The sequence below is a fragment of the Pteropus vampyrus genome, unplaced genomic scaffold (assembly GCF_000151845.1).
Source record: "Pteropus vampyrus isolate Shadow unplaced genomic scaffold, Pvam_2.0 Scaffold63, whole genome shotgun sequence".
NCBI lineage: Eukaryota > Metazoa > Chordata > Mammalia > Chiroptera > Pteropodidae > Pteropus > Pteropus vampyrus.
In genome coordinates this window covers 4,329,883-4,357,520 of record NW_011888844.1, presented here as the reverse complement: position 1 = coordinate 4,357,520, position 27,638 = coordinate 4,329,883, and the positions used below count along the sequence as shown (strand labels likewise).

The 27,638-nt window shown below is 33.3% G+C and overlaps 1 protein-coding gene and 1 pseudogene across 1 annotated transcript in view; one reads left to right on the top strand and one right to left on the bottom strand.

Annotated features, from left to right (window-relative positions):
• The window catches only part of DACH2 (dachshund family transcription factor 2), a 687,399-nt gene that overhangs the window by 9,810 nt on the left and 649,951 nt on the right, over window positions 1-27,638 (bottom strand). The window contains exons 8-11 of the mRNA XM_011361163.1: window positions 9,221-9,369; window positions 8,949-9,096; window positions 3,855-4,001; window positions 1,798-1,863 (exon numbers count right to left, since the gene is read on the bottom strand). Of these exons, the coding sequence (XP_011359465.1) occupies window positions 1,798-1,863; window positions 3,855-4,001; window positions 8,949-9,096; window positions 9,221-9,369 (510 nt within the window). The remainder of the gene's footprint in view (window positions 1-1,797; window positions 1,864-3,854; window positions 4,002-8,948; window positions 9,097-9,220; window positions 9,370-27,638) is intronic.
• On the top strand, window positions 9,562-9,680 carry LOC111740476 (annotated as a pseudogene).

The following is a 27,638-nucleotide window of genomic DNA, read 5'->3' as shown; positions in this document are numbered from 1 at the left end:
TACTTAGCCAGCAAAAACTAGTAAAACTTATTCTCAGTGAAAACAAATATTAAATGTATCCTCCCTTAATCACAAGTTAATATGCAAAAAACATTTATTGCAGGCGACATTAAAATATAAGAAAATTGTGCCAAATGGAAAGCATATCTACCTTTTGCTTATATCACCTAATTGACCTCCCATGAATAAGATATCTGTTGTTTGTTGCATGGACATGAAGTAACGTTAGGACAGTTCAAAAGCTTATATTTTTCTCAGAGTTGGGAAAGACATTACTACTGTGAATTAAAGGCATCATGTAAATTAAACACACAGTGAAGACTGGGAGAACAGGGTTAAAGCATAATAAAGATACAACCCACTGATGGTATGTTTGGTTTAACCCTTTCAGTTACAAAGTTGACCTTACATTCCATTCAAAGGAGGGACACAATCAAGCTAAATGCTCCCTAAAGACCAGGTCTACAGCTGTGTGTCACGGATTCAGAAAGGATCAGGTGCTTCAAGCTTATTTAACCCTGACTTGGCCCTGATATGTGGTGTCAACCTCAACTGATCATAGCCTACAACTAGTGGGGTTTTCCTCATAAATTACGCTATGGCGAATTGATTGGACAAACTTCCAGTCCCATTCAAATTGGCTTTGCTCATATAGACATAGCCTTTAAATTGAAGAATGAAAGCAGGCAAGCAAAAGTAGGATAAGAGACAACAAAAGTTTTATTGAATGAGCTGAACACGTATGATTTCAGACCTAAGAATGTACCTAGTTAACGCATTAGTTATGTCTAGCAAGCTACAGCAGAATCAGGCATTACCAGAAGATCCATGAGCTCTGACACTCCTGGGTTTGTACAGATAACATGCAAAACTATGTGAATAAGTGTTTCTAAATTTTGTGAAACTGCCACATGGTGACTCTCAGATGACCCCAAGTGGATCTTTCTGTCACATCCAGTTCCGTTTCCTTCATTACACAGTGGAAAAGCACTGATTATTAAACCTCCCGCAAGCAATATATCCATGGTTGTCTTCTTTTTTGAAAATTAGAAAATTGTTTGCTCATGGAGATGCCTTTTTTGTTAGAGTGAGACATTTTTTTCACAATAAATGTGAAAATAAATATAAGCTGCAAGCAAAGGGCTAGAAAACTGCATTAGAATCACACTGAAAAAAATCCAGTGGTAAACATTTTTTTGGTGTTTTTGCACTCCAGTGAGACTCTATCTTGATTTATTTTATCTATTTTCTTATAACTAAATATTTTAAGAGATCTAAGCATTTATGAGAATCTTGCAAATCATGAATAACTAGACATGCTCTTTTTTTCCATATTTAAGTGGTTTTTAAAATTATCTAAATTTAGCATTGGAATTAGAGTTTAATAAAAAATGTTGTCTAGAACATTTTTAAAATATCAACAGGTTATGATTATTTTACCTGTGGCTTTTACAAGCGGTAATGAGATTTAAAAAAGCATATTATTGTACACTTCTAAAACATAAATTATATTTATATTTTTGCATTTTTTGAATATGTCTAACATATATACGTACATCCTTTTAACAGTTAAACGTACATGAAATTTGCTCACGTTGTAGAGATAAAGTTATTAATCTCTATATATGTATAATCTTAAAAAAATAGTTCAGACTTCTTCCTCTGTCATAAAGTAAGAAGAGTTAAACTTATTTACTTTACTTATATGAATATTATAAACATATGAGATCATCCCTATCCCACCTCCAGAGATCACATATTAAGCAGTTATAGAGAGAAGTATGCAGTTTACTGTACCTTGCATAGCAGTACTATCATGAGGAGTCCCACTGTTTTCTATTTCAATATCTGGAATCCCAGTATCTGAAAAAAAAGTGATATTCAAGATTAAAGTACAATTCCATTTTTTTATGATTCCATTTAAAGTGAAAACTATCAGTGAGCCAGTTCTTTGGTCCTGTAGATAACATAAATCCTTGAGTGGATTTTATTTTATGTCTATTTGTTTTCATATTAGGAAGGAGGGTTATAAACTGTATCTGAATTCTACAATTGGACATATATTTCCAGGTATATGGTAAATACTTTATTCATTTCATTTTCTAGAGATAAAACTTAGGGAAAATATCTGTCCATAAAAATCCCCTCAGCCTATCAGGTAACATGACTTAACTGTGGAATAAGAAAAAGGTGGATGCGATTGCAGAAATGTAAATGCCCCATCCTTATGGTATTTTTTCCATTTGTAAGATGTGATAGATGATGAGATTATGCTAAGCACATGTGAACACCAAAGCGCAGGATACGGCTTGTGGTCTTTATGTAGTATGGGCTCTAAGGGCAAAATAATACATAAATTATTTTGGGGAAAAAAAGACAAACTTGAGAAAAAGAAACAAGGAATGAGATTTTTATTTTCAATTATAAATATGAAATGTGATTATCTAAAAGTTATACATATACATGAAGCACAACTTAACATGGGAATTTCTGTGTATACACATTTGCTCAGACACCCATAGGTAATGTGATAACAGATGTTAATATATCACCCAATGCTATCAAGGATTAATATGAGAAGGAAACGATTTGAATACAAGATATTCATCATGCTGTAGAAACAGCTCTTTTTCCTTTATACTAGAGAACATTGGAGTTAGAGTGGGGATCAATTATATGTGGATTTCAAATATGCAAAAAAAGTCAAATTGTCTCAGAATTATAAGTTAAGGGCCTCAAATAATAATACTTCACAGAACATTTGTTTCATTGCTGGTCAAAAATGTTATTTTTAAAACCTTGAATAAGCAAAGATGCTGTCCCCCACTGTCTAAAATGTCCCACTGTATGAAATATTAATGTATTATTATTTACCCTTTCTTTTCTTTGTCTCAATAAGGCATGGTTGTCATGAGCTAATAATCTAGCATTGCATATCTATTGATTGTGAGCACAATGATCCAAGATAGTCACAGTAAAAAAGGAATTAAACTTTTGGAAAGGAAATAATATGATTGAACATTTGTACAAAATTATTTATTAATTCATAGTATAGGACACTGAAGCAATCCCTTTTTAGTTCATGTGCATGTAATATGTGTGTATGGGGCATATTTACATATGTGCATAAAATTCTTAGGCTCAGCCTTGTTATACACATATATCAGTTAAATATATGAGCTATCAGTGTAACAAGAAAGAAGAATCTGAATATTCTATGAGATAAGTCAATGTTGTAGAGATTCATAATTAGAAATTGAATCAGAAAAGTTTGGAATTAAGAGATTTCATGACAAAAGCACCTCTTCTTAAAGGATCTCCAGGGATTTACCTTAGAACATTCTTTTTAAACTAGATGCTCCTCATATCTTCAACACTGGCACAATCTGCATTAAAGGAACCAGCATCATATTGCTCATTATAATAGAGTATGCCAAACATCAGTGCATTTTAATATGAATGGGACTATAACACTTACATTTTAGGTGCAGGGAGGTTATCAGTATTACTTTTTCTACTGCAAAAGTAAGCAGGATTTCCTGTTATTCTTAAACTATTTGTATCTTCCACAGTAAGGATTATTTTGATTTTGACAGATTTAATTAATGACCTAAATCACTTGGCCTCAAATTGATTTTTAATTATATTCTTGGACAAAGACTTTTCCTTCCTTCCTTCCTTCCTTCCTTCCTTCCTTCCTTCCTTCCTTCCTTCCTTCCTTCCTTCCTTCCTTCCTTCCTTCCTTCCCTCTTTGCTTCCTTCCTTCCTTCCTTCCCTCTTTTCTTCCTTCCCTCTTTTATAAATTGGGTTTTGCTTTATGCACCTTTAGTGTGAAAGTCCAAAGCAGCCATTACCTTTTAACATCCTCAGGCCACTGTCATTAGTAGTGGCTTGCTTAAGTGCTTGCTCCACTTGCTCCCTGCGCTTTGACTCAAATTCGAAGGCTTCCTGCAGTTTTCTCTTGGCTTTTTTCTCCTTCTTCAAACGTTTTTGCATGGTAGCTAAAATGTGAAAAGATAAATAGTTTGCAAAGGCTTGTTCAATGAAAGAGCATTGCCAATTTTGATGGATTTTAAACCATAGATATTAATAAAGAGAGAGAAAGAGAGAGATAAATGTATCAATTGACATGTGATTAGCTTCTTTTGGTTCCAATCTCATTAGCTCAACCAAAAGTGTTCAGTCATATAACTGACTTCTTTTTGCTTTCACCTTTCCAGTGTGTATGCTCTATAACAGGGGTCCCCAACCCCCAGGCTGTGGACCAGTACCCATCTGTGGCCTGTTAGGAACCAGGCTGAACAGCAGGAGGTGAGTGGTGGGTGACTGAGCAAAGCTTCATCTGTATTTGAAGCCGCTCCCCACCTCAGCTCTACCTCAGATCATCAAACATTAGATTCTCATAAGAGCACTGGTCCCTGGTGACAAAAAAGTTAGGGACCGCCGCTCTATAATACATAATTTATATGGTGGTGGTAGTTATAGTGGAAATTGTTTTCTATTTTGACTTAAAACATGCATTTAATAATAGCATTAAATATTTTATAAATCTCTTAAGAAAGATATTCTTATTATTCCTCAGGAAATTGCTATTCACATTTCAAAAAGTAAAAAAAAAATAAATAAACTATTGGGTTGTAAAACATGGTATAACTTTTAAAGTTACAGTTTCAATTGTCTATTTCTCTGACATGTTACCAATTATAAGGGCATCTGTCTATCTATCCATCCATCCATCCATCCATTTTAAAGAGAATAACTTTCAACAATGATTATATTAAGCAGCCTGTAAAAGCACAACAGCATTTTTTTTGTAAGTAAAAAAGACAGTAAGAGCTAGAGAACAACTATACCTCAACTCTTAAGGCTTTACGTTGTAGAAATCGAGAAGAAAACATCATTTAATATGAACCCCCAAAAGGAATTTATCTGCTGAGATGGACTCCACATAGTCAACCAACGGCCTACATTTTATGGATAATAAGAGCCTAGCAGCCATTCACTGATAGGGGCTCCTCACGGAAGAACTTCAGACTGAACTCTCTGCTTCCCACAAAAGCCCTGCTTGTTTACACTGTCTGAGTCTGGTCAACCACTACAGAGAAACCCTGGTTTCCTCTTTCAACCAATTGACTGAGACCTGCTCCGTCCAATTTGGATAACATGTTTACATAAAATGAATCGAATTGAGAACCTGTGCAGGAACATTCACTATAAATTGCGGCCTCCCCTTTGTCAAGGAGAAACACAACTTAAGATTCTTCCTGAATCTCCCGGGCTGCATCTCTTTTTGCTCAAATACAGTATAAAATTACTATTGGTTAACAATATCTTAATTAGAAACTTCAGCTGCCTTAATGTATGATTGTTTCTAAACTCTGAAACCCTGAAATCTGTGATAATTTCTCAAATAGAATTATTGGGCTCCAGCAATATACTGGATCATGGTTCATAGCAAGATTTTAAACAGATCGAAATTCACATTCTCCCTAAATCAGTTTTTTTAAAAATTAAGATATTGACATTATGGCAATAGAACTTTCAAGGAACATTAAGCAAACTTGTAAATTATATGACATTTTAAATGTTAAAATTATTCATATAAATTAATATATTTTGATTGAACTGAATATGATGCTAATTTGAGTTTCAATTGTATTTATCTCACAGTTCAATGTCTTTTCATATAAATGACCTTTAGCAACTTGAAGAGAGTCGGTTATCCAGGTAAATTTATGTTCACTTGACACAAAATTCAGAGGTCTAAGGTAACGACAAAATGGAAATCTTAGAACAAAAACATTGAGAATGTATGATTTCTGTTATTTCTGATGAAAGGCTGTAAGTAAGGTTGAAAATAAAAATAATTTACTATTGTAATTATACTTAAGTATCACCATTCAGATAAAACATTTAACACATTATTTAGATCAAAAATTTAAATTTATTCAAATTAATGTGTAATATAATGTCCTTGTAAGACAAAATTTTGCTTCCAGTAAAATTATTGGTTCAAAAATATTCTATTGCTTATTTGTTGATTCCCTTGAAATGTATGATTCTATACAGTGTAAATAATTTCACAGTATATTACATTTAAATTATATAAATAAATAATAAGTATCATTTATTGAAGACCTGCTATGAACTGAACATTTTTGGAGGGTATAGCTCATTTAAGTCTTACAACAAATCAGCAAAGAAAATACTATTATTTCCATTTTATAGATGAGAAAACTGAGTTCTTGAGAGGTCAATTAATTTACCCAAGATTACACAGTTAGTAATTTTCATAGCCCGAGGGCCAAAGATCACATTTAAATGTAATTGTTTCAAAGCCTGAGGACCATATAGTTGGTCAAGAACCAAGACAAGTGACTTCTAAGTTCTCTCGTAGCTCTATCATTCTATGATTCTAAGTATTTAATCTGCAAAGAATGTTATTCTGTATGTGTATTTGTGTTTAATTCAAGTGACACATTTTGGTTAACAATGAAAAGGCAGTTCAATGGAATATTTACTTTGAGTGTGAAACATTGCTTCCTTTAATTGGAGAAAAAGATAAGACATAGGGATTCTTAATATATTTTTTACAGTTTTATACATGTTCTTTATATATATATATTTATTATTACTATTGCTTCTAGACACTTGGGAGGATGTTATTTTATATCAATAGTATCAATGTTTCCCCTTTTTTCTTTTCAAGCATATGACTTCATGTAAAGTGTTCACCCTTTGTCATAAAATGTCGGGTGTACTATGTATGAGGTATTTAGGAAACTAGAAAGGAATTTAAGTGATCATCTAGTTCAACTATTGTAATTGATGACAATACTGAGATTCATAGAGATGAAGTAGTTTCTCTAAATCATATTAGCCATTAGATATAAAACATTAAAAACTGCATAGCACATAGACAGTTGATAAGCATTAGCTAGTAGTAGTAGGAGTAAGAGGAGTAGGAGTAGAAGTAGTTGGGGTAGCAGTAGTAGTAATAATGATAGTAGTAGTAGTGGTATTAGTATATCTTAATAAAAGCTAAATTTATTAAATACGAATACGCTACAGTAAATTTGATAACAGATACAACATTACATCTACCATGTCTAGGACTTTTTAAAAAGACAGTAGATGTGATAGCAATTATAAAGATAGACCTGGAGATTCTATGAGAAGTTAGGAAACAAAAATCAATGTGAGTAGATCTCTAAAAGTAATAAGCCAATTTTACTACATGCAGATTTTCACAAATCAGTTTGAGAATGTTATATTTAACATATGACTAGTTGGTTATTTAGTATTTTATACTAAAGAAATGTTTTTTTTATGATGTTAGTCATAATAATCTATTTTGAATACTAAATACCAGAAACAAGCCAATTTCTTCAAACTTTCAAAAGACAATTTAGCCTTTGCTTAGTAGTATTTATTGCGTTGGCAAGATAAGATCAAGAGGTTTAATTCCTTTTAAATGCAATGACTGTTTTTCCATTTTGAACTGGATCAAAGATTCTTAGGCCCTAAGGAAAATATACAATAAGTTTTCATTTACTTGACATAAATTTCAGAATGTAAGATGCCACTTTAGAATAGTGAAAAGTTAGTGGATTTAACTCAACTACAGTCATTCTTCCTTGTTTAGGGAGGCATTATCTAGGTTGTAGATTTTCTCTCCCTGACTTTGTCTCTCCTTCCCACTCTAACTCTTTTAATTAATTTTTGTTTTGTGATCTATCCATAAAACAGTAAGCATGAAGGGAAAAGGAGCTGAAATTCACAAGTCACTTTTGCTTCTGCTTAGTGTTTTATGGTAAATATAATAAAAAGGTGGAAATTATTGACTAAAGTGAAGTTTTTAATTTTCTTCTATTTTGATATGTATCAGTCTCATTATCTATATCTGTAAATAATCAAATATCCACCCATGGTTGGAAAGTTAATTATATTCGTGATTAATATTTCTTTATTCTTTCCCTTTCGTCTCCATCCCTACTTATACCACCCTAATTCAGTCCTCATCACCATTGCCTGGATGAGAGCAATCTCCTTCTACAGTTTCCTCATTTCTAGTCTTATTCTAAGCCCCCTCTAACCTATTCCCAACATTGGAGTGCTCTATTTAACTGGAGTGCTCTATTTAAAAGATCACCCCCAATACTTATTTTGTAATACTGTTACATGGCTAAAAATATCCATAATTTAGCTTCTACCCCCAACTTTCTGTATCATCTCCCACCAGTCACTTCATAAAACTCAAATCCACTGTAATAACAAACTATATATAGTTGCCCATGTATAAGGTTTTTAGCCTCTATGCTTATGCTCTCTGATACCTCTGTCAAGAATGTTCACATAACTCAGATAGTCTCTTAACCTTTCTTATTCTACTGATTCTTCAAGATTCAGGATCAGGTGCCAGCATCGGGAAGCTATCCTTAACCATCCATGCACTCACCCCCAAGATGAACTACCTGCCCCACTCTCTATATAATCATTTATATTGTGTGCCATTGCTGTTGCCACTTTATCTTGAAATTAACTGGTTGGTTGTGCTAGACTTCTAAAATGTAAATCTCTCAAGGGCAGGGATTGAGTTTTATTTATTTTATAACCCCAGAATCTAGCACTGTTCTTGGCAAAAAGTATTTCATTTATAAGGCTTTGTTAGATTATTTATATCCAGATGTACTTTGTGAAATTGTGAGAATACTAAGACAATTCATATTTCCAAATCTGAAACTGAACTGAAGTGCAGATCTGGTTCATTAGTTTTTATTACAAGGAGAACTAGTATAAATATCTTACCTGTGGATTACACACAGTATTTGATTCTAAGCTTGTCATTTGTTTTCAGCATTTCCAAGCTATCCATGAGAATATTTCTATTATTGCTGAAAATATCATCATTACAGTATTCACTCCATAATTGAAATTGTTAAACTTACTTCTGCTTTGAAGCTCAACTGCGAGTTGTCTTTCAAGGTTTTCTCTAATTTCTCTCTCTCTATAGAGCTCCATTCGCAGTTCCTTTTTTTCTTGTTGAATCTGCTTCTCCTGGATGCGAGCATTATCCAAAGCCACTTTCAGTAAACCCTGTCAAAGTACAGCAAATGACATGCAGTTCATCTTATCTGTTTTAGTTCTCAAATACAACATAATTTATGTAGGGGCTAATGTCTTGTATTACATTTATTTTGTTTATAGAAATATTGTTGACCTGAATGTTGGTCAACAGAGTTTCCACAGAGGACAGACTATCAGCAAAAATGAATGGTCCAGGGAATCCAGGAGGCAATGTCTGCCCAGGAGTCAGTTGGATCTTGTCCAATGGTGACTTCATCATTGGTATTTGAACTGGTACCTCTTCTGCAAAAAACAAAATTAACATCAGAAGGTTCACATATTAACAGTTCAAAATGTTCACTATGTTTCTTTCACTGCTAATAACATCTATAGAGATTTGTTTCTATACTAAATGATGAAAACTCTTAATTGGAAGTCATATCTATTCTCCAGCTAATTTCTCAAAATAAACGTTCAGTAAAAATTCAGTGATGGATCTAGGGCCATGCTGCCCTGAACAAGCTGGATCCCATCTGATCTTGGAAGCTAAGCAGGGTCGAGCCTGGTTAGTAGTTAGATGGGAGACCACATAGGAAGACCAGGTGCTGTAGGCATAAAGAAAATAAATAAATAAAAATAAGAGATTATAAACTGACAAGGTCCTTGCAATCTGTGAGGTCAACCAAGGGTTGCTTCGCCTAAAAAAAAAAAAAAAAATCAGTGATGGAAAGAGACTAAATTTTGGATGGTGAGCACACAATTCAATATACTTATGATGTATTATAGAACTGTACGCTTGAAACTCATATGATTTTATTAACCAATGTCACCTCAATAAATTTAATTTAAAAAAAGAATCAGCAAAAATAAAGCAACATTTACTGCTAAAGAGGTATGAAATTTGGGGAAAAAAATTAATATATATTATGAATACCTATAAATTAAATAATCAGATAACTTCTTGTTAGAGCATAAACTGCTTTTTATTTTTTCCTCTTCAAATCTTTCCTCTCTCTCTCTCTCTCTCTCTCTCTCTCTGTCTCTCTTTCTGTCTCTCTCTCTAACTTATCTTTATTCTTTTTAACAATTTTATTGAGCTGTAATTTAAATACAATAAAATTCACCTACTTTAAATGTATGTTTCAATGATTTTTAGTAATTTCATGGAATTGTACAAACATCACCACAAATCCATTTAGGAACACCTCAAATCACCCCTAATATACTCCTCATGATCATTTACAGTTAATCTCCTTTACTATCCCCCAAACCTAGCAACCACTAATCTATTTTCTGTCTCTACTAAATTGTCTTTTCTCGATATTTTACATAAATATAACCATGTACTATATGGTCTTTTGTGAATGGCTTCTTACTCTTAGCATAAAGTTTTTGAGGTCCATCCATGTACAATGCATCAGTAGTTTCTCCTTTACTGCTGAAAAAGTATTCCATTGCATGGATATATTGTTTTTTGTTTAATCTTTCACCAGTTGGTGGGCATTTGGATTGATTCTATTGTTACCTTTTATTGTGAATAATATTCCTTATGAAAAAAAATATTGCCCATGTTGTGAAAACATAAATGGTATCATTTTCCCCCTTTTGTTTTAATGTTAACTTCTCCCACATTCTTTCTAATGAGATCTTCTCTTAGCTTCAGATAAAGAGACACAAATAGAATTTTATCTAATAAGATGTTTCAAATTTGTTTTGGACAGATATATCAATTACAAAAGGAATCTACTCTTACTTTGAGAAGCTAACTACTTGTCTATCTATTTGAATTCTGGTTGAAAATCTTTTATGTGAGATGTATGAACCATATAGCAAAGTTTCCTCTGCAATTAGGAATTGGGGCTTTTTTGACACATGCAAAAGTAAACCGCTACAAAGAAGTACTCTTGATGTAGCAAGACAAACTCTGGTGTTTTCAAATGGCTTCAATAGCACTGCATGATGGAGTGAATCATAACTGCTCAAACAAAATTACTTTACTTACCACAGTGTCTTTATTTTAGTAACTGGGCCCAAATAAAGTTTGAAAAAATATACTTTTCTTTGGTCAGAAAATTTTTCGGTGAGTTCATATTTTATGAGAATAATTCAAGAAAACATTAAAAAAAATCTAAGTTTGAATCTAGACCTAAGCAATTTTCAAATGGTTTGGAAACAAAAATCTAGCTATTGGTTCTGGTTCCTGTAGGAATAGGAATATGGATTTGTCATACACTTAGACCTCATTTTTCAGTTGCAAGCATTTTATATATATATATATATATATATATATAGTGTGCAGAGTCTTGAACCCCATTAATTTCACAGTCATCATGGTTTGTTGTGAGATTTCTTGTGTGGGAATCTGTGATATAGAATTACTGGAACATACTGTGAGATGAGATAGCCTTATCTCTGAATAAAATGCTCTTAATATAGATCAACTTTACAATTTTTAATTTTCCAGAATCTACGGGGATAAAAAAAAAAGCTAACTAATTATTTTAGAGAATTAAAATTATTTTCACTGATTATTTTCACTATATCATTACATTATTTGAATCCAAAATGTTATAAAGAGTGTTTGTCTTAAAGATTTCAGTAGAGTGCATAAGCTAAAATGTTAATTTCCTTCAGCACAAGAGGCCATAATAAACATATTCTCAGAAGGGTTTTATAGTAAAACTTAAAAATAACATTTGATCATAAATGTATGATGCACATGCATGTGTTTTCTACAGCTCTCTTGTAAAATTAATACTAACCTCTTATAGAACATTTCTTTCTCCCTTCTTCCCTCTTTTGTGATTATTTCAACTACAAGATTTGAACATTTAAAATATTTCATTAAAAAATCTAAATTCTAAAATATGTCTTAGACAATAGCACTAATGTGTCTAATGTGCATTTCTCAACAACCAACCAAGTAATATTATACTTTATTTGTATTGCTTGAGGGCTATATTTAGTTAGTATTTTGTCTTCTCCACATGAGTGCATTAAGTGAACAGAATGACTTCATAATGATCTATCAATATTAATAAAAATTAAAGAGGTTCTATACCTTTTTATTGATGTTTATAAATCTTAAAGTAAAAATTCATGTAGCCTGGAAGATCTGTTTTTTATAAAATGAACTGCTACAAAGTTAGAATGTTGACTTCCTGCTGATTCAGAGATAATATAATGTTTCTCCTGAATGAATATTTTGTATCAGGGGCAGGGTTTTGAAATTAATGGATTTCTTATTACATATCACCCTACAAACACATGTAACCTCAGTCATAAGACTCTGAAGGGTATTCTACAAATACCTGAAAAAGAAAGCAATACATTCAGTATGCATAAAATAAAATTATAACTACATTATAATTGTAAGAAGTCTTCTATTTGGAGGTGAATGAAATGCCATTAAATTAGTTGAAAAGAAAATTACTATTGACTATGAAGACAGGTTGCATGGTCTATGGTGTGTAATGATGCTGTACAGTAGATTGAAGTTTCAAAATAGTATTACTCTTCTTTAAAGAGATAGAAACAGCTGAATTAGGTGCTGCTTGCTGCAGTGAGGATCAAATGTGAAAAGAATCATATTTCATCAGATCTAGTCAACACTAGGAAAATAAATAGAAATATAAAAGGTATGCAGGCAATGATTCATTTTGATAATCTGGCCCAAGAGAGACACATAGAGACAACACACAGATCTAAGCTTCTACCAAAAGACAAATAGGACACAGAGGGTGAGAATTGGAATGACAGTGTAGCAGAGGTCACATCAATTTGAGCAGCAGTTTTCACACAGATAAGATAACCCTGGGCTCTATTTGGTCCATTGTTCATATCCTACATGTCTCACAAACAATAAATTTCCTAGTCCGAGAAAAGCACAGTAAAGAAGTATTCTACTTATGACTTCTTATGATTAAGTTTCTGTGATAACCAAACTTACTTTTTTAGACCAAAGTCACATTGCATGCTATGATCCATAATAGCCAAAAACTAGCCAGAATGTATTATGTTTTGGTGTATAAGCATAGAAACTGTCAAATCACCTAATTTTTTTTTTTCTGATTTAAATTGCATGTTACAAAAATGAATGATAAATATGTTAGGAATCTATTTCAATCTTGTAATAGGTCTTCACATATGAATGACATATACATTTTGCTCAGAGTTTGGATAAATATATTTTAATGTCAGAATTTGTTAGGTGGACTTGAGAAATTCTAATTGGCAATGAAATTGAATATGGGTGAAAACTAGAAACATAGCTTGTCAGTTAAATAAGAGCATCTCTTTGTAATCCAGGGAGAAAACATTTTGTTTTAAAAGGCTGGTGTTTGAAATATATATTAAAATCTTTATCGACACATATAACATGATAGTATAAAATAACAAATAAAGACAGAACAACTGCTATCTAGCTGAGGACATGAGCAACCTCTTTATTTACTGAAGCAAAGTATAGACTGCTTTTACTGAGCATGTTTGTTAAACCTGCCATACTTTATAATAGCACTTGGGAATCCATTTAGGAAATAAGCTCTTTATTTTAATTTCTTGCTTAGAGTCCAGATGAATAGATATGAAAGTTTACAAGAACTTTATTTGTTGAACAAAAAGATAAACTCACAGTAAATGCTCAGAATGAAAAAAATGTGCCTAAAAATTAAAGCCAAGGCTGCTTGAAACTTTCTATATGACTCCAGTGTTTATTTTTCCACCTTTTCTGGGGTTGTCTTTCTTCTTTCCTCTAGGCTTTGAGGATTGTGAGACAGAAATAAAAAATGAACCTAGCTGACTCACTCAGCAGTAGAAAAATGTAGCCAATCACCAGTTCATTAGTTTTTATTCTGTAACAACTAATTATATTTCATTATTTGATTTAAGAGATTTTCCCTAAATACAACGGCCCAAGGGACTCCCATTTGTTGGTTTTATTAGAATTACATTTGGCACTAGCAAGATACCTACTTCCCTCTTCCAAACTGAGGAAGGGTAATAACTAAATGACCAACTGTTGTGTATTGATTTGACCAGCATGAATATAAGAAAGTATTCATGGTCTGAGTTAAACAATGACTCAAGTGTTGCCATTATCAAATGTGAAAAAGAAAAACTCGATCCCCAAATTGTTACATTTCTTTAGGGAGACAAAATAATGCTGATAAATAAAAACAAGAAGCTAGTAGCAAACGAATGAATGATCTCCAGCCTGATAAAGTAAGATGGAATATTAAAAAAAAAAATCATGGCCCTGTTTTGTTCTCGTTCTTTAGGAGATGACACATTATTTTGGGAGAAAGAAGTCAGCAAGTTACAGAAGTGGACAATTAAGTGTGACGTTATGTGGCATGGATTGTTAAGTGTCTCTAAGAGTTCAAAGAAAGAGAGGTCACTGTGGTCTGGAGTAAGCACTCAAACTAATCTAGCTGGAAAGTATTCCCATTGTCCTTAGAATATAAGTCCCGTGAAACTTACCCAGGTTATTAGGTGCACCAACAACAACAACAAAAAAAAAGGTTTATTGATCAAACTAGCGTTGATAAAACTAGGTTAAACAATATTGAATAGTTTTTCTTAAAGCAAAGATTGCCAGATAAATTACAGGGTGCCCAATGAACTTTGAATTTCACATAAACATCAAATAATTTTTCTATATAAGTATACCCAAAACATTCTATGGGACATTCTTGTACTAAAAATAATTGTTTGTTTATGTGAAATTCAAACTTCACTGAGCACACTATTTTCTTCTAAAATTTGCTAAATCTATTCAAGCAGAACATTTCAGAGCCTTTAGAATACTAGTGATAAATATTAACATATGTTACGAGTTAATTTAGGCAGCTGAGAGCATAGTGATGAAGAGTGAAAGGTGCTAGAGCCTATGTTTGAAAACTTGCTCGATGATTTGTAAGCCCCTGGGAAAATTACTTAACCTGTGCCACAATTTCCTCATTTGTAAAGTTAGAATAATAATAATAATAATAATAATACCTAATCTCATAGGGCTGTTATAAAGATCAATGAGCTACTATTTGCAAATACATAGAACAATTCCTGAACCACAGTAAATGCAATATAAGCATCTGCTAAATAAATTAAACAGTAATTTAAAATTTTCAGAAGTGGGAGAATATATTTGTCCACCTAAGCATCTATTAACACTTCGTGAAACAACGTTTGGAAACCTCTTTTTCTAGGAAATAATTGGATGAGCCTGACTTCACCCTAAATTAGGCTTTCTCAGTTATCAAAGGTCTGAGAAGACTTCTTAAGTCAAGGTCAGTGGTTCTCAACTGGAGGTAATTTTCTAGCCTAGAGGACATTTGGCAATGGCTGGTAACACTTTCGACTGTCAAAATTGAGGAGGTAGGGTGTGTGTTACTAGCATACAGTAGTAGAGACCAGGGATGTCCTCACTTTCCCTGTCCCCAAAAGAATTATCTGGCCCAAGTGTCAACACTGGTCAAGAAACACTGTTCTAGAATTATAGAGAAATGGACATTTTACTATATCTCCCTTTCTGCTCTGAACTTCTACTAGAGATTTTTAATAAGCTTAACTTAATAAGACGATAAGGTGAACTTAATAATTTAGAACTAACACAGTATTTTACAAGGTATGTTTCAGAGTTCTGATGCATGTAATTCTGAGTCCCCAACTTCAGTTTTTTTGCTCATATCTCAATTTTAATAGTGAAACCTGTACTATACATCCTATTTAACATTTCAACCTGCACCCTGATTTCCACCCCCTTAACCTACTTTCTTTTTCCTATAAAATTTATCACCTTTTAATATATGATGTAATTATTTATTAACTATTTTTGTTACATATTTCATCTCACTACAGTACACTGTCCATGAGAGCAGAAACCTTTGTCTGATTTTTATTTTCCCACTGCTGTCTCCTCAGTATCTAGAATAGTAACTATCCTGGGTCCACGAAACTTTTAATGATTTTGAATATGTAGACTGGTAATCTTAAGGCTTGTGGCAAGATTACTATTAATCGAATTGGTACCATTATTGCTTTCTATTGAAAAAGACAAGATTGTATATGAACATATAATTTTAAAAGTGTTTTTTATAAGTTTGTGTGGAAGAAAGGAAGAACGTGGGAATGGAGGGAAAGAGTTTCCAGTCAACTCAGCTTTTCCAGTAAAATCAGTGCTTACTATAGCTTACAAATAATGTGACAAAATGAAATTTTAATATTAGAAGAATAGTTGACATAGTTGTCATAGCATGCCTACTGTATATTATTGAACTTGTCTACATATCATAGTACTTTGAGCAAAAAACATTAAAGTATAAATCTTTCTGGCCCACACACATACTTTTTTATCATCTTTGAGATCATGTATTATTGCATCAAAGATAAAGGAAACTTGACTGATTTTTTTTAAGTAGATCTATATTTTCTAGAGTCTAGGAGTAGAAAAAGACTGAGGATCCAGAATATAAATAAGTTTCATACAGAGACTAGAATTTGATCTAAAAACTGCAAGTCAGACAAGGATTTGTAATATAAACAACCAAGTAACTCCAGAGGCATGTACAAGTCAAGTCTCTTCTCCAGAAAATCAGCCTGGCTACTTCCTAAAAAAAGTGGTACAGAGGAGAACATTAAATGAGTGAGGAGTAATAATGTAACAGTCTGCCTCAGAAATTGGAAAACAAAAAGCAGGAGTGAGCACAAAGATAAAAGTGAGAAAGAAGCTGATGTTTTAACGAGATGTGTTTAGGAAAGATAGTGGGGGGAGGACACACATTTCTATCAATTAGCTGACCTTTCCAGGTGATAATGCTTTGTTTCCATGACTTATATGTAAAACGGCCTCAGGGTTCCAATATAACCCTGATTTTAAACTTCTTAGGGGTTCAGTCATCTGGCTGACTGAAGAGGCTGTAAAGCAGATTTCTCATTTTGCTCCCCTGCCAGAAAATATGCAATCCATTCCATTAACTAGGGAAGAAACTTCTCTTCTTAATCTGGCTCTAAGCAGGAAGAGAAATATACTATGCTGACATGACAATTCAGGTGCTAATTATTTTTCGTTCTATGTTTTTTTCATCTTTTTTTTTTTTTATGGTGACATTCTTTAACGAAATCCAGTAAGTTTCAGGTGTACAATTCAATAGAAAGGCATATATAAATTTCACTGTGTGTTCACCAAACATAGTTAGATTTCTATCTCTCACTACATATTTGACTCCTTTTACCCCATCTCCCTCTCCCCTATCCCCACCCCCCTACACTCTGGTAACCACTAATCTATTGTCCATGTCCATGAGTCATTGTTTGTTTGTTCTAATTGTATGTTCCTTTTAGGTTTAGATCCCACATATAAGTGATATCATGTACTTTTCAAATTTTTCTGTCTGGCTGATTTCACTTAGCATGATTATATCAAGGTCCATCCATGTTGTCACAAATTGCAGTATTTCATCTTTTCTTATAGCTGAGTAATATTCCATTGTATATACATGCCACATCTTCTTTATCCAATCATTTATTATATGACACTTTGGTTTCTTCCATTACCTGGCCACTGTGAATTATGCTGCTAAAACATTGGTGGGCAAATATCTTTATGGATATGAGTTTTCAAGATTTTGGGGTAAATACCCAGTAGAGGGATTGCTGGATCATATGGTAGATCAATTCTTAGTTTTTTTGAAGAACCTCCATACTGTTATCCATACTGGCTGTAACAATTTGCAGTCCAACCAGCAGGGTATGAGAGTTCCTTTTTCCCTACATCCTCTCCAACATTTGTTATTATTTGTCCTATTGATAACAGCTATTCTAACAGGTATGAAATGGTATCTTATTCTGGTTTTGATATGCAGTTCCCTAATAGCTAGTAATGTTAAGCTATTCTATGTTTGTTGGCCATTTGTATGTCTTCTTGGAAGAAGTGTCTGTTCAGGTACTCTGCTCATTTTTAGATTGTTTTTGTTGTCATTGAATTGTGTGAGTTCTTTGTATATTTTTGATATTAGGCCCTTATCGAAGGCATTGATGCAATTATATTTTCCCATTCAGATGTTTGTCTTTTTACCTTGTTGATAGTTTCTTTTGCTGTGAGAAGCTTTTTTAATTTGATGTAGTCCCGTTCATTTCTTTTTGCTTTTACTTCCTTTGCCTTTGAGGTCTAATTCATAAAATCCTCTTTAAGTCCAAGGTCCATAAGTTTAATTCTCATGTTTTCTTCTGTGCAATTTATTATTTCTGGTCTTATATTTGGTCCCTAATCCATTTTGAGTTAAATTTGTTGTGCGGGAAGAGACAACAGTCTGCTTACATTCTTTTACAAGTGGCTTTCCAGTTTTTTCAGCAACATTTATTGAAGAGACTTTCCTTGCTCCACTGTATGTTTTTGACTCCTTTGTCAAAAATAATTTGCCCATATAAACATAGATTTACTTCTGGACTTTCGATTCTGTTCCACTGGACTGTATATCTGATTTTTTCTGCCAATACGTGCCGTTTTGATTATTGTCATTTTGTAGTATGATTTGAAGTTAGGCAGAGTGATGCCTCCAGCCTCGTTCTTTTTTCTCAGAATGGATTTGGTGTTTCAGAGTCTTTTGTGCTTCGATATAAATCTGATGATTTTTTGTTCCATTTATTTAAAAAATACTGATGGGATTTTGATGGGGCTTGCATTAAATCTGTATAATGCTTTAGGTAATAAGATCACTTTAACTATGTTGATTCTTCCAATCCAAGAAAACGGAATATGTTTCTATTTCTTTGTATATTCTTCGATCTCATCTAATATGGTCTTATAGTTTTCATTATATAGGTCCTTCGCATGTCTCATTAGATATATTCCTAGGTATTTTATTCTTTTTTTTTGTAATTGCAAAAGGAATTATTTTTTCCACTTCTTTTTCTAACACTTCGTTATTAGAGTATGCTATGGATTTTTTTAACGTTGATTTAGTATCTAGAAAATTTATTGTATTTGCTTATGGTTTCTAGTAGTGTTTCTGTGAAATATTAAGGTTTTCTATATAGCACATCATGCCATCTGCAAATAGTGACAGTTTGACTACTTTGTTTCCTATTTGGTTGCTTTTATATCTTTCTCTTGCCATATTTCACTCACTAAGACCTCCAATATTATATTGAATAACAGTGGCAATAGTGGACAGCCTTTCCTTGTTCATGATCTTAAAAGGAAGGCTTTTAATTTTTCACAATTAAGTATAAAGTTGACTGAGATTTCATCATATATGGTTTTATTATGTTAAGGTATTTTCCTTCTATACCAATTTTAAGTGTTTTGATCATAAATAGATGCTGTATCTTGTCAAAGGCTTTTTCTGCATCTATTGATGTGATCATAACATTGTTATTTTTAATTTGTGTATGTGGTGTATCACAATAAAAGATTAACATATGTCTAATCATCTCTATGCCCATGGAATGAAGCCCACTTGATCGTGGTGTATAATCTTTTCAATATGTTGCTGTATACAGTTAGCTAGTATCTTATTTAGAATGTTTGCATCTGTGTTCATGAGAGATATTGGTCTGTAGTTTTCTTTTTTCATGTTATCTTTACCAGGTTTTAGTATCAGGGTAATATTGGCTTCATGAAATAACTTGGGAAGTATTGCCTCCTGTTCAATATTTTGGAAGAGTATGAAGAGAATAGGTATGAAATCTTTTAATGTTTGGTAGAATTCACTAGTGGCATCATCTGGTCCTGGATTTTTACTTTGTGGGAGGTTTATGATGATTGTTTGAATTTCCATACCGCTGATCAGTCTCTTTAGATCCAATTCTTCTTGATTCAGTCTAGGAAGGTTTTCTTTCTCTAAGTAATGTTCCATTTCTTCTAGGTTATTAAATTTGGTGTTATATACTTTTTCATAGTATTCTCGTATGATCCTTTGTATTTCTGCGATATCAGCAGTAATTTCCCCTCTTTCATCTCTGATTTTGTTGATTTGTTTCATTTCTCTTTTTTCTTTAGTGAGTTTAGCCAGGGGTTTGTCAATTTTATTAACCTTCTCAAAGAACCAGCTCTTTGTTACATTTATTTTTTCTATCGTTTTGTTTTGTTTTGTTTTCAGTTTCATTTGTTTCTGCTCTAATTTTGATTATTTCTTTACTTCTGCTGATTTTGAGCTTCATTTGTTCTACCTTTTCAAGGTTTTGTTTGTTTGTTTGTTTGTTTAAGATGAAACATTAGGTTGTTTATTTGGGCTCATTCTTGTTTTTGGAGATAGGCCTGTAATGATATAAACTTGCCTCTTATGACTGCTTTTGACGTGTCCCAAGTGTTGATATGTTTTACTATCTTTATCATTCATTTCTATGTATCTCTTGATCTCTCTTTATATTTCTTGTCTGACCCAGTTATTCTTCAATAGCATGTAGTTTAATCTCCATATATTTGTGCCTCTTTCTGCTTTCTTCTTACAGTTGATCTCTAGTTTCAAAGCATTATGATCAGAGAATATGGGTGGTATGATTTCAACGCTCTTATATATGTTGAGGTTATCTCTGTGTCCCAAGATTTGGTCAATCTCCGAGAATGTTTCATGTGCACTAGAGAAGAATGTATAATTAGCTATTTTGGGATGAAAGGTTCTGTAAATGTAAATTATGTCCAGTTGGTCTAATGTGCCTTTTAAGAGCATTATTTCCTTACTGATTTTGTGTTTGGATGCTCTGTCCACATCTGACAGTGGGGTACAAGGTCCCCTACTCCAATAGTGTTTTGGTCTGTTTCTCCCTTTAGTTCTGCTAGTAATAGCTTTATATGTTTTGAGGCTCCATGATTGAGAGCATAGATATTAATAAGTGTTAGGTTTTCTTGGTGTATGATTACTTTTACCATTGTGAAGTGTCCCTCAGTATCATTCTGTACCTTTTGTATTATGACGTTTATTTTATCTGATATTAGTGCCACTACTCCCGCTTTACTCTGAATGTCATTTGCTTGAAATATCATTTTCCACCCTTTCACTTTGAGTCTAAATTTGTCTTTGGAAATGTGTCTCCTGGAGGCAGTATATGGTTGGGTTTTGTATTTTGATCCAATCTGCAACTCTCTGTCTTTTTATTGGTGAGTTCGGTCCATTTAATTTTAGGGTGATTATTAAAATATGAGGTTTTCCTATAGCCATTTTATTTTTTGGTTTCTGGTAGCACAGTGTTTTGATTGCTTCTTTGTCCTTGTGTGTCTCTTTTTTGTATTTTGGTTGGGTTTTGTGGGTTTTCCCTCTCGTTGTTCTTGTTTTATGTTATATACTTTTGTTCTGAAACTTTGGCATGTTGTTAGTATTACAAATATGTAAAGGATAGTTGTATATATGTAGAAGTCCATTTTCTTCTGTGTGTGCCTTATCTTCATTCCCTTTTCTGTAACTGCTGTCTCAATTTGTCACTATGTATGCTGAACATTCATTTCTATTTTGCAATATCAAAACTCTTCTTATTTTTTAAGCTTATAATGTCCTGTTCTTAATAAGGGTTGCAGTTCTCTTCTTCTATCTGCCTGCTAGTTGCTTTACTGTCTGTTATGTATTTTTTGGCTATTTTGTTCAGATTAGCTAATCCCTTTCAGTATTTCTTGTAATGCAGACCTCATAGTGGAGAATTCCCTCAACTGTCATATGTTTGAAAAGGTCTTTATTTCTCCCTCTTATCTAAAGTAGTGCTTTACTGAATACGTTATTCTTGGCTAGTAGTTCCTTTCATTTAATAGTTTGAATATTTTATTCCACTACATTCTTGCTTGTAGGATTTGTGCTGAGAAGTCCAACAGTAATCTAATGAATTTTCCTTTATAGGTTACCATCTTCTTTTCCCTGGCTGCCCTGAGAATTCTGTCTTTGTCATTGATTTTTGATAATTTTAATACAATATTTCTTGGAGAGAGCCTTTTTAGCTTGAAGTAATTGGGTGTTCTGTTAGCTTCTTGAATTCCAAACTCTAGTTCATTCTTTAGATTTGGAAAATTCTCCTCAACTATTTGTCTGACAATGCTTTCTAATCCCTGCTCCTTTTTCCTCCCTTTCTAGAATGTCCATTTTTCTTGTTACCTTTCCTGATGATATCAGCTAGTTCTTGTTATTTCTCTTTTATTATTTTTCATTCTTTGGTTTCTCTCTTCTCCCTTCTGATTTACTTCTAGATTTCTGTCTTCGATATCACTGATCCACTCCTCCATTTGGTCGACTCCATTTTCCAAGCCTGCTATTTCATTCTTCATCTCTTTCAGTGTTTTCTTGATCTCCAGAAGTTGTTTTGTTGTTGTTGTTGTTGTTGTTTAAGGGTTTCAATATCCTTGTTAAAAAAAAAAAACTTATTATGCTGATGTAGTATTTTTTTAGACACCTGGAATTACTGATATGTATTATTTTGGATCTCATTGAGTTTTTCCAGAAGTACCATCCTGAATGCTCTGTCATTTAAGTTGCATATTTCTATGTCTTTAAGCTTATTTTCTGGAGAGTTTTCTTTTTCTTTCTGAGCTGCCTTTTCATCTTGGTCGTTTATTGTGTTTAATGGACTATTTCTCCACGAGGTCATTAATGGAGGTGTATTCTGCTTTTTGTTTTACTTTTTCCAGAAAGAAAATTTATTATAATGGTCTTTCTTTAGCCTGGTTCTAAGAAGGCATTTTTCTTTTGGTTTCCAGTAGATGGTGTCTAAGCATCTTGGATCCCTGCTTTATATAAAGTCTTTAAAATTCCTTTTTTTTTTTTCTTGTAAACATTCAATCACGATTGGTATCCACAGTCTCGGTCCGTGTCAGTGTTACTGACAGTTTCAGCAGCATTTGTTCTGATTCCCCTGGGCTCCGTGGTGTTTAGTGGTCTCGGAGTTAAAGGGAGGAGTGGCCCTCTGGGTTTGGGGATGGGGTTGCAGCTCAGCCTCACATTTTGCAACCTTGGCTGGTAATAATCAATTGTTGCTTCTCTGTGGTCCCCTGTTGTCTGCTTTCTGTCCTGATCCCTGGGCATTGCTGCCGGTTGCATGGAACTCACAGCTCTCCCAGGCAGGGCTATTCATAAAACCCACCACATCTTCTCCCTTCCTCCTCCTCCTGCAAGGAGCTCTGGCTGCTAGAGGCAGCTTCTTTGTTTCTCCTTGTCTGGACTCTCGTTGTTCTTACCTGTGGTAGCTCTTATTCCCAGATCCCAGGCTTAGAGATGCTGGTGTGCAGTTTGGGTGTTATACATTCAGATTATTACTGTTTCAAGGGGAGAGATCTGGGGGCATCTCTCATCCCTTCATGCTTCTCTTTCTTACTAATTTTTAAATACTATTCTAGATGCTAATTTTAAAATAAATATTTTTGTTTGTTTGTTTTTGGCTTAGTTAATGTCTATATTGAGAGCAGTGCAAGGTACAAAGTGTCTCTACTGAGATAAGTGCATGGTAAAAATGAGCACTTTATTAATTCAGCACCTTAACAGCAGCAGTTCTTAAATTTTATCATTTATCAGAGTGTTATGATGATCTTTGTAAAAATCTCAACTTTCAAAATTTCTGATTCAGTAGGACTAGAGTAAGGCTTGGCAACTGGAATTTCTAAAGTGCCCAATGAATGGTTGATGTTGCTGGTGCAGGACTCACAATTTGAGAAGCCACTGGGCTATATAAAAGTCAAATTTTGTTACATATAAAGATGATTAATATTCATTCCTATACCAATTTTTTTTGACTAGCTGTCTTTGAAATTTAAAAAATCATTTGAAAATGATACATAATTTTAAGCTTGCATTTTCACAGCTTCAAGAAATTGCATAAAATTAAAGAGATACTTTAACCTGTCTGTTCTACAGACCTAGAGATTCTGAAAATCAATTTACATTGCACCAAAAAAGATGTATAATGAAACCTATTTGTAATATAGTATCAGAAAACAAAATAGTAATAAACATGAATTTATACATGTAAAAGCAAAATACTTTTACAAGAATGAATATAACACAAACAAGTGTTTAGTAAGAAATACAACAGTTCCATGGGTTAATTCTTAGATACTATTTCCTTGTATCTGAGAAAGGTGAGAAATGCGAATATGGGTAGGATTAAGATAAAAAGTTAAAGATGATTCAAAATTAGTATGACATTATCATGGAAACTTGGCAAAAACAGTCTGTATAACCAACAGTTTATAGTTTGTCACTTATATAAACTCTTTATTGAGGAATGTGTAGATAATTATACATGCTGATATTTATATTAATATGCTCACTAATAATTGTGCAATTATACTTAGTTACAATCTGTACATATTCATATTTTTTAATGTTACCATTGTGCCAATTATAGCTCTTGTGCTGTCACAGACACAGACGTGCAAACATGTACACACACATGCAGACACACACATTGATGAAAATATATACTGATTTTTCTGTTTTAGCTAAGAAATAAGACACTGAGGCACTGAGGCACCATATTTTTATGATAGAAAAAAATTAAGGGTTTTCTTAATAGATGAGTCTTGAAATCATAATCACAATACTGTTGTCAACCTAGCCAGTTAAAAATGATGTCAATAATTTAATTTTTTTACAAAGCAGAATTTTCTTTAAAATAAATTTTAATTATACAGCAAAGCACTCCAATTTTTACACATTTTTCCTATGTAAGGTAGGCATTAACATCATCAAAAATGTGGCTTCTCATCTGAAAATCTCTAAGTTTTATCAAAGAAGCAGGCATCTATTATTAATACTCAAATCAATAACATTCACCAAATGCATGATCTAAGTTTTAGACATTATATGATGTGATGAAAGCGTATATCATTTGGTGAATAAGCTCTTGTTTGGTAAAATAATAATAATAAAATAATTCTTAAGATATAATCAAGGGAGCAGAGAAGTCTAAACATCATCACTAGAGTACATCAATTTGCCATTTTGTTTCATATTTTAATATTGCTTCTTCCTCTTCTTCATTTCTATTTAGTTTGCAGTGCTTATTTCAATATTACTCTCCTTTATTTCAATATTCACCTCTAACTTAATGACTTTTATCAAAAACAATTACCAAATACTCAGTAGTGCATGGTATTGTGGGGTAAATTAAAATGAGTTCACAGTCATGTAAATTGAAAAGTATGATAGTGACTTCCTCTAATAACTCTATTATACAAATACAGTTTGTCTATATGACAAAGAAAAATAATTTCAAAATATATCAGTCAATTAGAAGGTTTTCACAAATGCATCAGTTGAATTTCATCACTGTTAATCACCAGATATCCCCACTTTCTATTTTAACTCTTTTACTCATGAAATGTTATATTTGCTATTCCATTTTTAACACAATGAACAGGACTCACTCTCTGTCGGTCTTGGGATGTTACTTTTCTAAACTTCAATGTCTCTATTTGTAGAATAGGACAAACTACCTCAAAGTGTTGTGGGAAGTTTAAATAAGAAATCTTAAGTGGAAGCACTGATCACTGTGCTTAATAGACCCTCATTAAAATACTGGCTGAAGCTGAAGCTGTGCTAATCTTCTATAAAGATAATATTTAAGAAAAAAAATTGCAATTAATGTACACTGAATTCAAGAATTGCCCATGAAGAGATTGGTTTAAACATGGTAGAGTGAGAGACGTCCCCAGATCTCTCCCCTTGAAACAACAATAAGCTGAACATCTAAAACTCAACAAAAAACACCCAAACTGCACACTAGCATGTCTGAGTGTGGAATCTGCACATAAGAGCTACCACAGATCAGACACCCAATTGTCAGGCTGGGGACTAAGGAAATAAAGAAGCTGCCTCTCCCGGCTGGAGCTCCCTATAGGAAGAAGGGCAGGAGAGAAGATGCAGTGAATCCCTGAACAGCTCTGCCTGAGAGAGCTGTGAGCTCCCCTCGGACAGCAGCGTGCCCAGTCATCAGGGCAAAGGCAGAGAAATCGGGACGGCAGAAAAGTGGGGAAAGCAGAGAAACAACAGTTGATTTTTACCAGCCATGGTTGCAAAACTGAGGCTGAGTCTCAGCGTACATCGCACAACTCAGAGGGCCCCTCCCTACATACCCTCCAGGAACAAAAACTACAAAGCTCCAGGGGAATCTGAGTAAAAATAGTGCAACTGTCACTAACACTGACAGGAACTGAGACTGAGGGTAGCGAGCATGATTAAACAACTACGAAGAAAAAAAAAAGACATTATTAATGCTTTATATAAAGCAGAGATCCAAGAGGTTTAGACAACACCTACTGGAAACCAAAAGAAAAACACCTTCTTTGCAACAGGCTAGGGACCACGCTACATAATAAATCTTTTCTGGGGGGGAGGGGGGGAAGCAGAACACACTTCTATTAATGCCCAGGCAGAGAAATAGTCCATTAAACACCATGAACAACCAAGGTGACAAGGCATCTCAGAAGGAAATAAAGTAATCTCCAGAAAACAAGTTTATAGACATAGAAATATGCAACTTAAATAACAGAGATTTCAGGATGATACCTCTGAAAAAAAATCAGTTAGATCTGAAATGAATTATATCAACAATTTCAGGAATTGAAAAATGACTAGATGAGCAGAATGAGTTATTTATCAAGGAGACTGAAACTCTCAAAAAAGAACCAAGTAGAATTTTGCATACAAAGAACACACTGCAAGACATGAAAAATTAAATAGCAAGCTTGAGAAATAGAGTCGACCAAATGGAGCAATGGATCAGTGATATAGAAGACAGAAATCTAGAAGTATTTCAGAAGAAAGAAGAGAGAAACTGAAGAATGAAAAATAATGAAAGAGAAATTCAAGAACTAGCTGATACCATCAGGAGAGGAAACATAAGGATAATGGGCATTATTGAAGGGGAGGAAAAAGAAGCAGAGATTAGAAAGCATTTTCAGACAAATAGTTGACAAGAATTTCCCCAATCTAACGAATGAGCTGGAGCTTGAAATTCAAGAAGTCAATAGATCAACCAATCATCTCAACCCAAAAATGTCTTCACCAAGACACATTGTATTAAAATTATCAAAAATCAATGACAAAGACAGAATTCTCAGGGCAGCCAGGGAAAAGAAAATGGTAACCTATAAAGGAAAACCCATTAGAATATCGTCAGACTTCTCAACACACCTTACAAGCCAGAAAGGAGTGGAATCAAATATTCAAACTATTACATGAAAGGAACTACCAGCCAAGAATAATGTATCCAGCTAAACTGTCCTTTAGATATGAAAAACAAATTAAGACCTTCCCCGACATCAAAAAAAAAAAAATTGAGAGAATTCTCTAATATAAAGCCTGCACTATAGAAAATATTGAAAGGGTTCAGCTCACATAAAACAAAATGACCAAAAAATGTACATAATTAGGAGAAAGGTGAATAGTAGGCTGATAGAGGCAGAGGATTGCAACCCTTACTAGGAACAGGGCATTATAACCTTAATAATAATAAGAGATTTGCTACAGCAAGACAATAAAGAATGGTCAACATACATAGGGACAAAGTGAAACAACAATTACTGAAAAGGGAATGATTCAAAGATCCAAATTCACAAAGAGGAATTGAGATAAGTCACACAGGGAAGAAAAAGGGAT